Source organism: Plecotus auritus, assembly GCF_963455305.1.
Source record: "Plecotus auritus genome assembly, chromosome: 4".
In the NCBI taxonomy this organism is placed as follows: domain Eukaryota; kingdom Metazoa; phylum Chordata; class Mammalia; order Chiroptera; family Vespertilionidae; genus Plecotus; species Plecotus auritus.
Genome location: NC_137775.1, coordinates 176,958,689 through 176,973,404, shown reverse-complemented (window position 1 = coordinate 176,973,404; position 14,716 = coordinate 176,958,689). Strand labels below are relative to the sequence as shown.

The following is a 14,716-nucleotide window of genomic DNA, read 5'->3' as shown; positions in this document are numbered from 1 at the left end:
TTGGATGTATACATATATTTTTCTGTCTGAAATGTGTATGGTTTGGCTGACTGTATTTGGCATAAACTAAATGACAAAACTGAAATGGTTGCCAAGGAATAAGGGCCAAACCTCTCTGCGCCAGTCATATTTTTGACAGATAACTATAAAGAATTACTCAGCTTCCTCAGTTGAGAGTAATTGGAGTCAAGTCATGCTTACAGACTGTTCCTTCTTTGTTCTTTAGACTGCCTCTTAACAAAGTTCTGAAGAGCCATTACTCCACTGCAAATAAATGCCAAACATCCTTTGAAAATAAATAATAAGGCTGAATTGTGAGTTTTTCAGGTGCTTTAGCATTTAGTATACTGCATGCAGTTAAAGAAATATATAATCAAATAAGTACTTTAAGAAGTGAGAAATGGTACATTTGAGTAACCAAAATATATTGCTTTGCTCAAAATAACTAATGTTATTATTAAGGGAAGGGAATTTTAATTCCTTTTACATTCATATATATATATTATATAGGAGATATAGTTATATATATGTATAGATTTATTATATAGGAGATATAGTTTTATATATATATAAAACTATATATATATATAGTTTATATATATATATAACTATATCTCCTATATAATAAATCCTAGGTGGCGTCACACCCTCGTGCGATGCCCTCATGTCATCACAAGATGGCTGGCAGGGGGCGGCAGTTGTGGGCGACCAGGCCAGCAGGAGAGGGCCGTTGGAGGCCATTGGCTGGCAGGCAGAAGCAGTTAGGGGCAATCAGGCAGGCAGGCAGGCAGACAGGCAGGCAGGCAGGCAGGCAAGTGGTTAGGAGCCAGCAGTCCCGGATTGTGAGAGGGATCCCAGATTGGAGAGGGTGCAGGCTGGGCTGAGGAACATGTGCCAGTGCACGAATTTCATGCATCGGGCGTCTAGTATATCATCTTATCTCAGTGGTCGTCGGCAAACTCATTATTCAACAGAGTGGCAAACAGCTGCGGTTTGCCGACCACTGTCCTATCTAATAAAAGAGTAATATGCAAATTGACCATCACTCCAAGGCACAAGATGGCCTCCCCCAGTCGTCAAAGATGACTGCCCCCATGTGGCCACAAGATGGCCACCACAAGATGTTCTGCAGGGGAGGGCAGTTGTGGGCAGTTAGGGGTGACCAGGTCAGCAGAGGAGGGCAGTTGGAGGTGACCAGGCCAAAAGAGCAGGGCAGTTGGGGAAGACCAGGCCAGCAAGGGATGGCAGTTGGGGGGGGGGGGGACCACGCCTGCAGGGGAGGGCAGTTGGGGGGACCAAGCCAGCAGGGGAGGGCAGTTGTGGGCGATCAGGCAAGCAGGGAGGGCAGTTAGGGGTGACCAGGCCAGCAGAGGAGGGCAGTTGGGGGAGACCAGGTCAGCAGGGAAGGGCAGTTGGGGTGGGACCAGGCCTGAAGTGGAGGACAGTTGGGTGGGACCCAGGCCTGCAGGGGAGGGCAGTTGTGGGCGATCAGGCCAGCATGGAGGGCAGTTGGGGGTGACTGGGCCAGCAGAGGAGGGCAGTTGGGGGAGATCAGGTCTGCACGGGAGGGCAGTTGTGAGCGATCAGGCCAGCAGGGAGGGAAGTTAGGGGTGACCAGGCCAGCAGAGGAGGGCAGTTGGGGGTGACTAGGCTAGCAGGGGAGGGCAGTTAGGGGCAATCGGGCTGGCCGTGGAGCAGTTAGACATTGACCAGGCTGGCAGGGGAGTGGTTAGGGAGTGATCAGGGTGGCCGGTTGGGGCAATCAGGCAGAGGCAGGCGAGCGGTTGGGAGCCAGCAGTCCTGGATTGTGAGAGGGATCCCAAATTGGAGAGGGTTCAGACTGAGCTGAGGGACAACCCCCCCTCCCCCGTGCACAAATTTCATGCACCGGGCCTCTAGTATATAAATAAATATACATAAAATCTGTTTCATCACTGTCTAGCAGGGTTTCTAAATGACTCCCCTGTTCAAAAGTATAGTCCCAAACTGCATATCACAGGTGCCTGCTAATAATTCTAATATGAGTTTCATGGTCAGATAGATTTGAGAAATGCTGGGTTTGATAAAATTAAACAATTGTTTTATTATCTTTTTACCTGCAGGGTTTCTCAGGGCCTTTATAATTTATGTAAATTGTGAGTCCCTAACTGTGTGATAGAGAGTATGGTGTTTTTGAAATACATGTGATCATGAATCCTTTATAATGAGGAGCATCTGCTGAAACTACTGAGGAACACTTTGAGAAACACAGATGTGTTCTACAAGAACATATGTTCCATTCAAGACTTACTTTTTTTAATGCTTTTTGGATAGTGATAAGATGAATTGTCCCTTTTTAAGGGACATACTAGTAGATTTTAACTTTCCCAACTCTACCTCTTTCTCTGCTCATAGTGAACAGTGTTTATAGTAACGTTCACAGTGAATATTGAAGCTTTCTGCCTGAAAGATAAGGGGCTCCCTGAGAAGGCCCCTAAACTAAGGAAAGTTCTGAAAATTGGTGGGTCCCTAAAACAAGTCCATAGTATATATTTTATAAGTTCAAAAATACAGTACTATCACACATTTAGAGATTCACAAATTACAAAATATATAAAAGGCCTTAAGAAATCCTGCAGGTAAGAAACAAACACTTCAAACAAGTCCACAATACCCAAGTATTGCTCTGGAATAAAATTCCTCAGAGGGGTTCTTCTCAAGTAAAGTAGCTATTGGTTCAGAGTCTTTCTACACAGGAATTTTGTCTTATATTTTAGAGCCTGCCCTAGAAGACTGCTTCTGCATTGATGCCTGAAAAATTATCATCTTAACTGGGAAACTATGGGCCCCTATTTCAAATTATTTATAATCCTGAGTGATCTCTGAATCAAAACAACAAAAAATGTCCCTTGGATAGGCTGGTTGTCTTGGTTCATAATAAATTACCTTACTCTATTCTAGAGAAAACCAGAACTGTCCCAGGAGTTGGAAGGGAATGTGTTTGAAAACACTGAGGTATAGGATTTTAATAAACCTGGATATATATTAGTTTGCTAGGGCTGCCACAATGAAGTACCACAAACTGGATGGCTTAAGCAACAGAGGTTTATTTTCTCACAGTTCTGGAGATTAGACATCTGATAACAATGTGTTGGCAGGGTTTTCTTCTGAGGCCTTTCTCATTAGTTTGTAGATGGCTGTGTTCTCCATATATGTTCACGTGGTCTTTCCTCTGTTTTTTATTGCTGTTTATATCTTCTGTATTTTGTTTAATAAACATGTAACCTTGAGTTAAGAAAAACAGTTTCAAAAATTAAATAGAGGAAGTGAAATCATGCAATCTAAATTTCCTAATCTCCTCTTCTTATAAGGACACCAGTCATATTAGATTAGGGCCCACCCTAATTGCCTCATTTAACCTTAATTAATTAAATCTCTTTAAAGATCCTATGTCCAAATATAATCATATTCTGATGTACTAGCATTAGGACTTCAACCTATGATTTTGGGGGAGACAGAATTTGGCCCATAATTAGTTAGCCCTTGAGGAGCAGACTTCTGAATGTATCCCATTAGGTCAAACGTATTAGGAATATTTTCAGAGACAAGCAAAGGATTGAGCAATTTGAAATCATTATCACAAGCAAAAAGAACATTTAAATATATACATACCTATGTATATAATACAGAGGACTGATTAACTTTAAAAACAAGTTACCTTCTATTCTCCTTTAGCAGTATTTTATTTTTAATCCTCACTGGAGGATTTTTTTTTCTTTATGTTTTTATTGATTTCAGAGAGGAAGGTAGAGGGAGAGAGAGACAGAAACATCAATGATGAGAGAGAATCATTGATCAGCTGCCTCCTGTACGCCCCCCACTGGGGACCAAACCCGCAACCTGGGCACGTGCCCTTAACTGGGATCAAACCCGGGACCCTTCAGTCCGCAGGCCGATGCTCTATCCATTGAGCCAAACCAGGTAGGGCTTTTCCCATCGATTTTTAGAGAGAGAAAGAGAGAAGGAAAGACAGAGAGAAATATCAATTTGAGAAAAACACATCCATTGGTTGCCTCCTGCACAAGCCCTGACCAGGGCCTGGGCAGGGAGGATCCTCCAACCAAGGTATGTACCCTTGACTGGGAATGGAACCTGGGACCCTTTGGTCAGCAGGCCGATATTTTCTTTCAGCAGTATTTTATATTTAATTTTATTTGCTTTCTTGGGCTTGGAGTTTGACAGGGATATTTTGGTGTGTGTGTGTGTGTGTGTGTGTGTGTGTGTGTGTGACAGGGTGGTTGTATTTGTTTCCCAATAATAAATATGAACTAATATAAACAATCTATGTTTTAAAACAAATACAGTGGCAGAATGTTAAAGATGAAGTGGAATGAATTTGCTCAATAATATTGTGTGCCAGTAGGATAATGGCCACCTCAGTAGAATATAGTGTGACTCAAGGGTGTGGACCAAAAAAGCATTATAGCCCCTCTTTTCATGGTGCTCCTAGACTATTTATTGAACTACAAATGACACAAAGGCAATGGACAACTCACTCAACACTTGCTTGTGTCCTCTGTGTATCACAGTCTAGTGTGTTCCTTCAACACTGCACTAAAGCATCTTCTTAATACTCAGAGAGAAGTTTCTCTCCTGCTAGTGTCCCTGCCTCTCTTTGCCCCTTACCACTTCAAGATGACCTTACCCTTAGGGCTTGCTCCTGTTCCCAGAGCTATATTTCACTCCTCCACTGGGCTTTAGGGCCCCACAACTTGGTTAAGAGTTGAAAATCATTTTACCAGCCTGGTTATCAAGAGTGTTCAATCATAAAGACTATTAGATTTGCATTAAATAACCCCCAAGTGTTAGTTATATATATAAAGCATTTATTTTATTTTTTAAAGTATATTTTTATTGATTTCAGGAAGGGAGGGAGAGGGAGAGAGAGAGAGATAGAAACATCAATGATGAGAAAGAATCATTGATTGGCTGCTTCCTGCACAGCCCACACTGGGGATTGAGCCCACAACCTGGGCATATGCCCTGACTGGGAATCTAACTGTGACCTTCTGGTTCATCGGTTGACACTCAACCACTGAGCCACCCTGGCTGGGCTTACCACTGTTTATTAATGTATTATTGTAAAATGATGCAAGAGCTTGTTAACCTAATAAAATAGATATACAAGTCTGGGAAGTGCAGAGAGTCCCAAACAAGATGAATCCAAAGAGGCCCATACTAACACATCATAATTAAAATGCCAAAGGTTAAAGACAAAGAGAGCATCTTAAAAGCAGCAAGAGAAAAGCTGTTAGTTACCTACAGGGAAGCTCCATAATACTGTCAGCTGATTTAGGAAACTTTGCTGGCCACGGGGAATGGCAAGAAATATTCAAAGTAATGAAAAGCAAGGACCTACAACCAAGATCACTCTACCCAGCAAAGCTATCATTTAGAATCAAAGATCAGATAAAGAACTTCACAGACAAGAAAAAGCTAAAGGAGTTTATCACCACCAAATCAGTATTACATAAAATGTTAAAGAGTCTTCTTTAAGAAGAAGAAAAAAGATAAAAATATGAACAATAAAATAGCAATATGTGCATATCTATCAACAATTGAATATAAAAATCAAAATAAATGAACAAGCAGAACAGAAACAGACTCAAAGATACAGAGTTTTTTGATGGTTGGCAGATGGGGTGGGAGTTGGGGACATGGGTGAAAAAGGTAAAGGGAATTAGAAGTACAAATTAGTAGTTCTAGTATAACTGTGGGGTGTAAAGTATAGCATAGGGAATATCCTATATAATAAAAGCCTAATATGCAAATTGACCGATCGGTGGAAGGACCTGTGGAACAACCAGTCACTCTGACGCACACTGACCCCCAGGGGGCAGACAATGCAGGAGCTGCCCCCAACCTGCAGGCCCCAGGCCAGCCAAGGCAGGTGCCCATGGGGGCCCCCTGATCGCCCCCCACCGGTTGCCCTGCAGATCAGCCCAGATTACCAGCCAGGCCTAGGGACCCTACCCGTGCACGAATTTTGTGCACCGGGCCTCTAGTAGTCAATAATATTCTAATAACTATGGATGGTGTCAGATGGATATGAGATATTTTCAGGGTGAACATTTGGTAAATTTTATAATGTCTAATCACTGTGGTGTACACCTGAAACTAATATAATATTGTATATAAACTATAATTGAAAAATAAAAAATGATTTTTAAAAAATCACTGAATTTTAAAACTTACTCCTTTGAAGGGGGCTGTAAATAACTTTTTTCTCTACTTTATAGATTACTCTTTATAGAAGAAATATTCATTATGGAAAATAGAGATGAGCAAAAAATTTATTAAAAATTACTCATAGCCCCACTATTCAGAAATAATAACCCATGATTACATATAAGATGATATTTTGGGTTGAGGTATAGGAAACTGATATTTTCTATGGTGCTGGCATGTAAATGTGGTGGAGGATATTTTGAGTTATTTTATGTGACTTTTCAGAGATCTCTTTTAAAGAGAGTAGAAAATATCCACAAAAATTTTAAGGTAGACATTCCCAGTCCGATGTTTTTGGTTCTTGTATTTCATATTATTAGTCTGTCCTTGTGGGAATGAGCCCGAGCTGCCTATGTTTTATAAAGGGAAAAATCAATTTATCACTATAACTGCATCCAGCTATCCACTTGGTTCATTGCCAACTCTTACAACTAAACTGAGGTTGAATTAGACTAATAGTTTTGTTCACTGAACAGTGAAACTTTCAGCTCCTTATTATGATTCATGTGTTACAGCTGCAGTCCACACACATTAATAACATCTGACTTTTCATTGAACCACAGGGCTTCCTTTTCTCTCAGCTAATATTTTGATAAAATTTCAACTTTTCAGTTTTCTGGATGAAAATTTGAAAGTTAACAAAATTCATAAGCCTGAAGAAATCATTATTCAGAATAGATTAGATTGTGAGAATATTAACTATTTTTAATATTTTTACTAAGATTCACATTTAGAAAGTATTACATACTTTCCTTGGGAAAATGCTTTTTATCATATTTTCAGAGAAATTATTCATATTTACAATAATATTTTAATGCAGAATAAAAACTTTACCAATATGTCCTATTGCAGAATTTTTGCTCTAAATAAGCCTAAGTAGATTTTTATGATTTTAGGTGTATTTATGGGTATTATTCATCATGCATTTACCAAATTTGCTCTATGTTATGTAAATAGATCATGAGAGAAAATGACAGTTGGTCAAACCAAGAAGTAAGGAACCTAAAATATATTAATATCTCTGAAATATTTTATTTTCAGATATTCAGAATCAAAATAATAGGCTTATAGTATGAAAACACTAGAAGCCCGGTGCACGAAATTCATGCACAGAGGAGGGGGGTGTCCCTCAGCCCAGCCTGCACCCTCTCCAATCTGGGACGCCTCGAGGGATGTCCGACTGCCCGTTTAGGCCCGATCCTGGTGGGATCGGGCCTAAACGGGCAGTCGGACATCCCTCTCACAATCCAGGACTGCTGTCTCCCAACTGATCACCTGCCTGCCTTCCTGATTGCCCCTAACCGCTTCTGCCTGCCAACCTGATGACCCCCTAACTGCTCCCCTGCCAGCCTGGTCACCCCTAACTGCCCTCCCCTGCAGGCCTGGTCACCCCTAACTGCCCTCCCCTGCAGGCCTGTTCACCCCCAACTGCCCTCCCCTTCAGGCTTGGTCACCCCTAACTGCCCTCCCCTGCAGGCCTGGTACCCCACAACTGCTCTCCCCTGCAGGCCTGGTCCCCCCCAACTGCCTTTCCCTGCAGGCCTGGTCGCCCCCAACTTCCCTCTTCTGCCGGCCTGGTCACCCCTAACTGCCCTCCCCTGCAGGCTTGATCGCCCCCAACAGCCCTCCCTTGCAGGCCTGGTCCCTCCCAACTGCCCTCCCCTGCTGGCCTGATCACCCACAACTGCCCTCCCTTGCAGGCCTGGTCCTTCCCAACTGCCCTCCCTTGCTGGCCATCTTGTGGTGGCCATCTTGTGTCCACATGGAGGCAGGATCTTTGACCACATGGGGGCAGCCATCTTGTGTGTTGGAGTGATGGTCAATCTGCATATTACTCTTTTATTAGATAGGATAGAGGCCTGGTGCACAGGTGGGGGCCAGCTGTTTTGCCCTGAAGGGTCTCCCAGATCAGGGTGGGGGTTCCCTTGGGGCGTGAGGTGGCCTGGGCAAGGGGCCTATGGTGGTTTGCAGGCTGGCCACGCCCCCTGGCAACCCAAACAGAGACCCTGGTATCTGGGGTTTATTTATCTTCTACAATTGAAACTTTGTAGCCTGGAGCGGAGCCAAGCCTTCTGCTTGCTCCGTGGCGGCAGTCATTTTTGGGGGGATTTATGTATCTTCTATAATTGAAACTTTATAGCCTTAAGTGGAGGCCTGGGCCAGCCAGGGTGTGCGGAAAGCTTGGCTTCCTCCATTGCTGGGGGCAACCCTAGCCTCCTGCTCTTTCCAGCTCCGTGGCTGCCGCCATTTCTGTTTGGGTTTATGTATCTTCTATCATAGAAACTTTGTAGCCTTGAGTGGAGGCCTAGGCCGGCAAGGGCAGGCAGAAAGCTTGGCTTCCTCCATTGCCAGGGAAACCCAAGCCTCCCTCCTGCTCTCTGTGGCCGTAGCCATCTTGGTTGGGTTTATTTGCATATTCGCTCCTGATTGGCTGGTGGGCGTGGCTGGTGGGCGTGGCTTGTGAGTGTAGCGAGTGATGGTTAATTTGCATATTACTCTTTTATTATATAGGATTATGTATTGCAAATAAGAATTTGAAATTTCTCTGGCAAACGCATATCAGAATGGACTCAAATCCTATCTAATAAACAGGGAATATGCTAATTGACCATCACACCCTCACAAAGATGGCGACGCCCACAGCCAGTAGGGAGGGAATATGCTAATTGACTGCCACACCCTCAAATATGGCAGCACCCACAGCCAATAGGGAGGGGATATGCTAATTGACTGCCACGCCCTCAAAAATTGGCAGCGCCCATAGCCACAAGATGGTGGCGTCCAGTCCCCTCAGCCCCACCAGGGCGGCAGGCATGCGGCATGGCCGGGCCCGCTCCCAGGTGGGTCTGGCCACTCCACGTGCCTGCCTCTGGAGTCCCCCAGTCCTTTCAGCCCCTAGCCGCCCAGGGCTGGCCCAAGGCACAGGAAAGCCTTGGATGGCGGCTGCCTAGCCCCCCAGGGCCACCTGAGGCTCAGGTAACCAGGGCTGGCTGAGGCTTGCGCTGCCAGCAGTGGCAGCAGCAGAGGTGTGATGGGTACGTCGCTTTCCCCTGATTGCTGGGTCGCCTCTCGCCCCTGAGGGCTCCCAGAATGTGAGAGGGGGCAGGCCTGGCTGAGGGACCCCGCCTCCAGTGCATGAATTTTCATGCACCAGGCCTCTAGTTTTATAATTAAAAGAAATTTGGTTAAATATAGATGAGGAAATGATTGAAGCTTCGTATTAGCTTTAAAGCAGTATAATCTGTGTTTGTATGTTTTCAAGATAGATGTTCATAATTCTTTAAAAAATGATTTTGACTTAAATTAAAAGTGTATTTTCTTTGGTTCTGGTGGTTTTAGATATGGTTTCTACACATTATCATCTCTAACACAGCAGATAAATCAGTCTGACCTTTTCAGTGGTCATAGTTGAGTGGAGAGAATAGAACTTCTTCAGTCTGTACTCTGACTTCTTTATTTTGTAAAATCACAGTAAGCCTTTTTGATGGATTCTGTGGATTGTTTTCTTAAAAATGCATTCCAACTTTTTACTCCTGTGACTTCCAGAGATTAAAAAATAATCAAAACAAAACATTTTCCATATGTCCTTGTTACTAAGGTTCCATGTGTGATTTGGATTTCACCAATCTTGTACAATCATATGAGACTTGAATTTGGAGCTAAGTTAGTTGGGATAGAGACCATAATTTTGCTGTTCAGATGATGCCAGAGGCAACATGGGTTTGAGTTAACAGCTTCCTGTATCTTCAACTTTTCCAGTGCCATGTGCAGCATCCCCAAACACAGCAGTAGTGGGACAATTCTTGGGGCTGGGAACTTTCTTAAACATTACTCCTAGAACTTACTTATCCAGATAATCTAAAAATTTTTAAGCCACAGAATACAAGTAATATGTCCCTTTTTGTATAAAAGGTTTCTGTGGCTGTAATGGAGCCTAAACTATTAAGAAACTTCCTAGATTTTAAGTTATTCAAGGGAATTTTGATTACCTATTTCTGGTGATGGAATGAATAGATGTTCCATAATGTTTTCATTTGTCATTTGACTCATGATTTAAGTAGGCATTGCTAGCAAATAAGGCTCTGCTTTCTGAATAGGTTTTTGGAAGGCAATATTGAGGATATGAGGGGAAATTGTAAATCTTTTTCTTCTAGTGTTCTTTTTATAGAAAATAACTATATGCAATGATGCAATCAAGGTAAAATACACATTCATATAATCACATTATAATAGTGGGAGAGTTAATGCTACAAATAATTTAAAAGTAATACTTTTGAATAAAGTATAAGAGTGAATTTATATCATGTCATAATTATCTTTAACTGTCTAGTATATAATTAATGTATGATCAGGTGCCAAGTCTTTTGTAAAGCTTTCTTTACTCCTTCCATGCTTGCCTCTCTATCCACTGTATATATGCAACAACAACAACACACACACACACCATTCCTATTTATCCATTCTCTACATAATTATATTGGTACTTTTGAAAGGAGTTTTTAGGGGTGAAATAGGCAGGTTTAGGAAATTTTAGAAATTAAGGGGTCCATCGAAAAAGCACAGGGCTACCGAGCTGCAAAGGGTACTTTTCCATAAGATAAGGGAGCTGGGAGTAACAGAAGGTACATTTCCATAAGATAAGGGAGCTGAGAGCTGCAGAAAGGTATACATTTACAGAATAAAGGGAAGGAAGCCCCTCATTCAGAGAGGAAAGAAGAAAGCCTAGAGGGAATAGGGAAACAATAAGGGAGAAGGAGAGAATCTCCATACTTCACGTGAGGTTTGAGCTCTAGAGTTGCTGTGGTAACCAATCTAAGGATAGTGACCAATCAGAGGGGATATCAAGGCACAAAGATCTACAGCCTTTATAAACCAAAGGAAAAGGGACTCAGTGGGACTCTTTCTCCCTCCCCACGTGGGAGTCTGTGCTGTGGGACTCTTTCCCCTCCCGAGGTGGGAGTCTGTGCTTGTTTCTCAATAAATTTCCACCTTTTGCTATACCACCTTTTGTCTGTGGTTTCATTCTTCGACTCCACCTGACAAAGAACCCGGGAACCATCCTGCCCAGAGGAACACCATGCGTTCCAGTCCAATTTTCCCATTCACTTTGACCAAAATGTGTGACAGTTATTTATTTAGCCAGTCTTTCATTCTTGACCTAGAGGGTTAAAACTGTGCTCGGTTCTTGAACTAAATTTGTTCCAGGAGGCTGTTCCAGAAGCTATTTGTTTGAAAACCGAATCATTTTTCCCCACTAATTCAATGAATTAATGTAAATTGAATGAATCTGTTCCAGACTCCCAACTGATTCCCTGTTTTAATCTTTCTTATAAACAGTACATGTCTAATGTACTGTTTATAAATAAATACTTTTCTTCTTAAATTTATCGAACTACCCTCTGCTAGCCTTAATCAATTTTTTCATATATCACTGCCTCTGAAATGCTATCACTGGCTAACTGCTTTTTGTTTATCCAAATCAACAACATTTTTTCTACTTCTTCTATTGGTTGTGATTGTTGTCTTGTGAGCACTTTCACACCCTTAGCAAATTAGCACTCTTGATTGCCTCTTAATTTTTTAAAATTGTGCTAATCTTGGATTTAGCTAGCAACAAAAGCGTTCTCTTCTTTGTTCGTTTCCTGAGAGATGCTTTTTGTCATGCTGAAGTACCAGCATGAAAGGGTTGTCAAGTAAAAAAGCAAAGTTTTGTTCCACACCGAGACATTTTTTCTGTGAACAACTTGGTTGAGAACTGAATTGTTCGAGATAGGAGACGTTTGAGAACCGAGGTTTGACTGTATCTAGAACATTTTAAATATTGTAGATGTTTAAAAAAAGTGTTGGTTGTACTAAGAAGTGGAAGTAAAGAGGACAGCATAGAGAGCTATAGAGACTAATGGATGAGGAGTCGGGAGACCCATTGCTACAGTTATCTACTGCTGCAAAACAAATCCCCTCAGTGACTTAAGACAACAATCAGTTATTTCTTATAATTCTGTGCGTTTGTTATCAGTGGGGAGAGGTCCTCATCCCCCCTGTTGCTAGTGAGAGTGGGCTTCTTGTGATATCCCTAGAAAAGGAATTTTCTGACACTCTCATGGGAGGATGTGTTATGCCCAGATTTCGTGATCCCCAAAGACCACCAGGGAGCCGAGTCCGATGCAAAAGCAAAGAGCCTTTAATCGAGCTAGCTCGAGCTCCCCGTCCACCACACTTGCCGACGCAGGGGCAGGAGGCAGAGAGAGAGCCCCAGACCCCAAACGCGCTGATTTATAGGGGGCCTGGGAGAGATAGGCGGGGTGAGGTAGTGTGGCCTCCGCTGATTGGTCGGGGTCAGGTTGCACATGGGGGCAGGGCGTGGCTTACTTTCCTCTTGCATTTCTATTGGTTAATTCAAAAGTGTGGGTTGGGCTCTTGGAGAGGTTCTAGGGCGGGAACCTGACTCCAGGAGGTGGAGGACATGGAACAAAGGGAACATGGAGTTGGTCTCTCCCCGCCCTTTCAGATGAAATATTGTAGAAAGCTTTATTTCTGTGGAATTTACACCCCTGAGTTTCCCTTGCCCCATTTCCCTTTGTTGGGCGAGGGAAGAAATGTGGCTGTGGCTTCAATAGTGCTACAATAAAAGCCAATCTCTAGAGTTTCCATTCCATGTAGGGCATAGTCCAATCCAGCATCAGACTAGCTTAGTTTGTGTTTGCCACTGCAGTCCTTCAGTCCATTGTGTGTGGAGTCCACATGGCTATGTGGTTGAACATGGGCAGGAGCAAAGCCAAAGGGACCAGAGAATCCAGAGAGCCGAGAGCCAAGAGTGGGAGCTCTGCTGTTTAGGGGATTATGTATTCCCAAATGTTCCTGGGTTTACATTGGCTCCACCCACTCTGGCCAATGATCTCTGTTCCTAGGTTTGACTGACAGGCAAGTACCTTTCTATGTCAACCCAACTTCTTTGGGCATGTGTCTTTCTCCCCTTTGTTAGACTTCTTCCCCTAGTGATCTGCAACAAAAAGGCTAGTGGTTCCCTGAAGAGTGTGAAATGTAGCTTTCTGGTGAAACTGCCCAAATGACATATCTATAATGTCTGGCCTCCCCTTTGTTCCTTTTCTATTATTAATAACTAGTTAATTACAACCATACCAGGTTGATGGGCAATTTGTTTTGTTGTTATTGGCTGGGTTTTTGGCATAGATGGAAGATTCAAAAGACCTTCACTCACATGGTTGGCAGTTGGTGTTAGTTTTCAGCTGAATAGGTTATAATGGGAGATACTGAGGCACCTCTGTCTTAAAAGTTATAGAGCCTTATTTCCATCGCACTTTATTGGTCAAAACAACTCCCATGGTCAGCCAAGATTCAGGAAGAAGGTAAGTAGATATTACCACTTGAGAGTTTAATAATAAAGTCCTTTTGCAAAAGAGGGTTGGGAAATACTGTTGTAATCCTCTTTGAAAACACTCTGTACTACATCTTTATTTTATTTCAGTCTCTCCTTAGATGTGAAATATTTGTCCTGGGTCTCAGTTTTCTCATCTTTATAATAATAATACTAGATTTGATAATCACTAAATTCTCTGCTAGCTGTAGGATTATATGATGCAATAATGTTTTTATTTGAAAGTTCATATTGAAAATGGAATCAGATTTTGTCGCATCTTTATTTCAGCTGGAATCTTATCAAACTTTTTTTCCAAGTCTCCTGTGTACTCTAAGTTGCTTGGTAGACTAGTGATACTCAAAGCATTGTCTTTAGACCACCATCATCAATATATTCTGGGTGCTTTTATTAGAAATACATATTAATAGACTTTACCCCAGAATTACTGAGTCAGAATCTATGGAGTCGGAGTTCAGGTTTTAAAAGCCCGCCAGGAAATATTGATGCATGCTAATGGTTGAGAACCACTGGTAAAGAATACATCAGAAAAACTAAAAAAGGCAGCAGTAATATAAAGCTAAGGAATGCTGACCACTGGCCATACATTTAGTCAAAAGTAGTGGGTGGTAATATGATAAAATAACCCCAATTCTCATCTCAGCCAACCACACTGGAATTCCACCATTACAGATTTAGTCTTTGGCTTCAAATCTAGGAGTTGAATCTTATAGGGTAACAACCCCTTTAAAGAGAGGAAAAACATAAGCAGCCATTATAGTTACAGCAGTGATAATGATAATAAACAACTATGCTACTGGTTTATTGTATTTACTATATTATACTTTTTATCATTATTTTAGAGTGTACTCTTATAAAAAAATGTTTGCTGTTGGGCTGGCAGCAGCCTCATACATCTTGTATTTACCTTCTCTCTTGATTGCATATTTTCTCTTGTGCTTGATTTTATCTCATGTTGTTTTGTACAGTGACATGCTGTACTGCTTATAGCCTAGAAACAATAGGCTGTACCATCTAGCCTAGGTGTGTAGGAGGCTGTATTACCTAGGTTTG

At 42.2% G+C, this 14,716-nt stretch overlaps 1 protein-coding gene across 3 annotated transcripts in view; it reads right to left on the bottom strand.

Moving 5' to 3' along the window:
- Positions 1-3,067: 3,067 nt before the first annotated feature.
- ITGB8 (integrin subunit beta 8) overlaps positions 3,068-14,716 on the bottom strand; it is a 172,679-nt gene continuing 161,030 nt past the window's right edge. For all 3 annotated transcript variants that reach the window (XM_080666656.1, XM_080666658.1, XM_080666659.1), the window contains one exon: positions 3,068-3,264. In XM_080666656.1, coding sequence (XP_080522782.1) covers positions 3,249-3,264 — 16 coding nt within the window. In that variant the 3' untranslated portion in view covers positions 3,068-3,248. The remainder of the gene's footprint in view (positions 3,265-14,716) is intronic.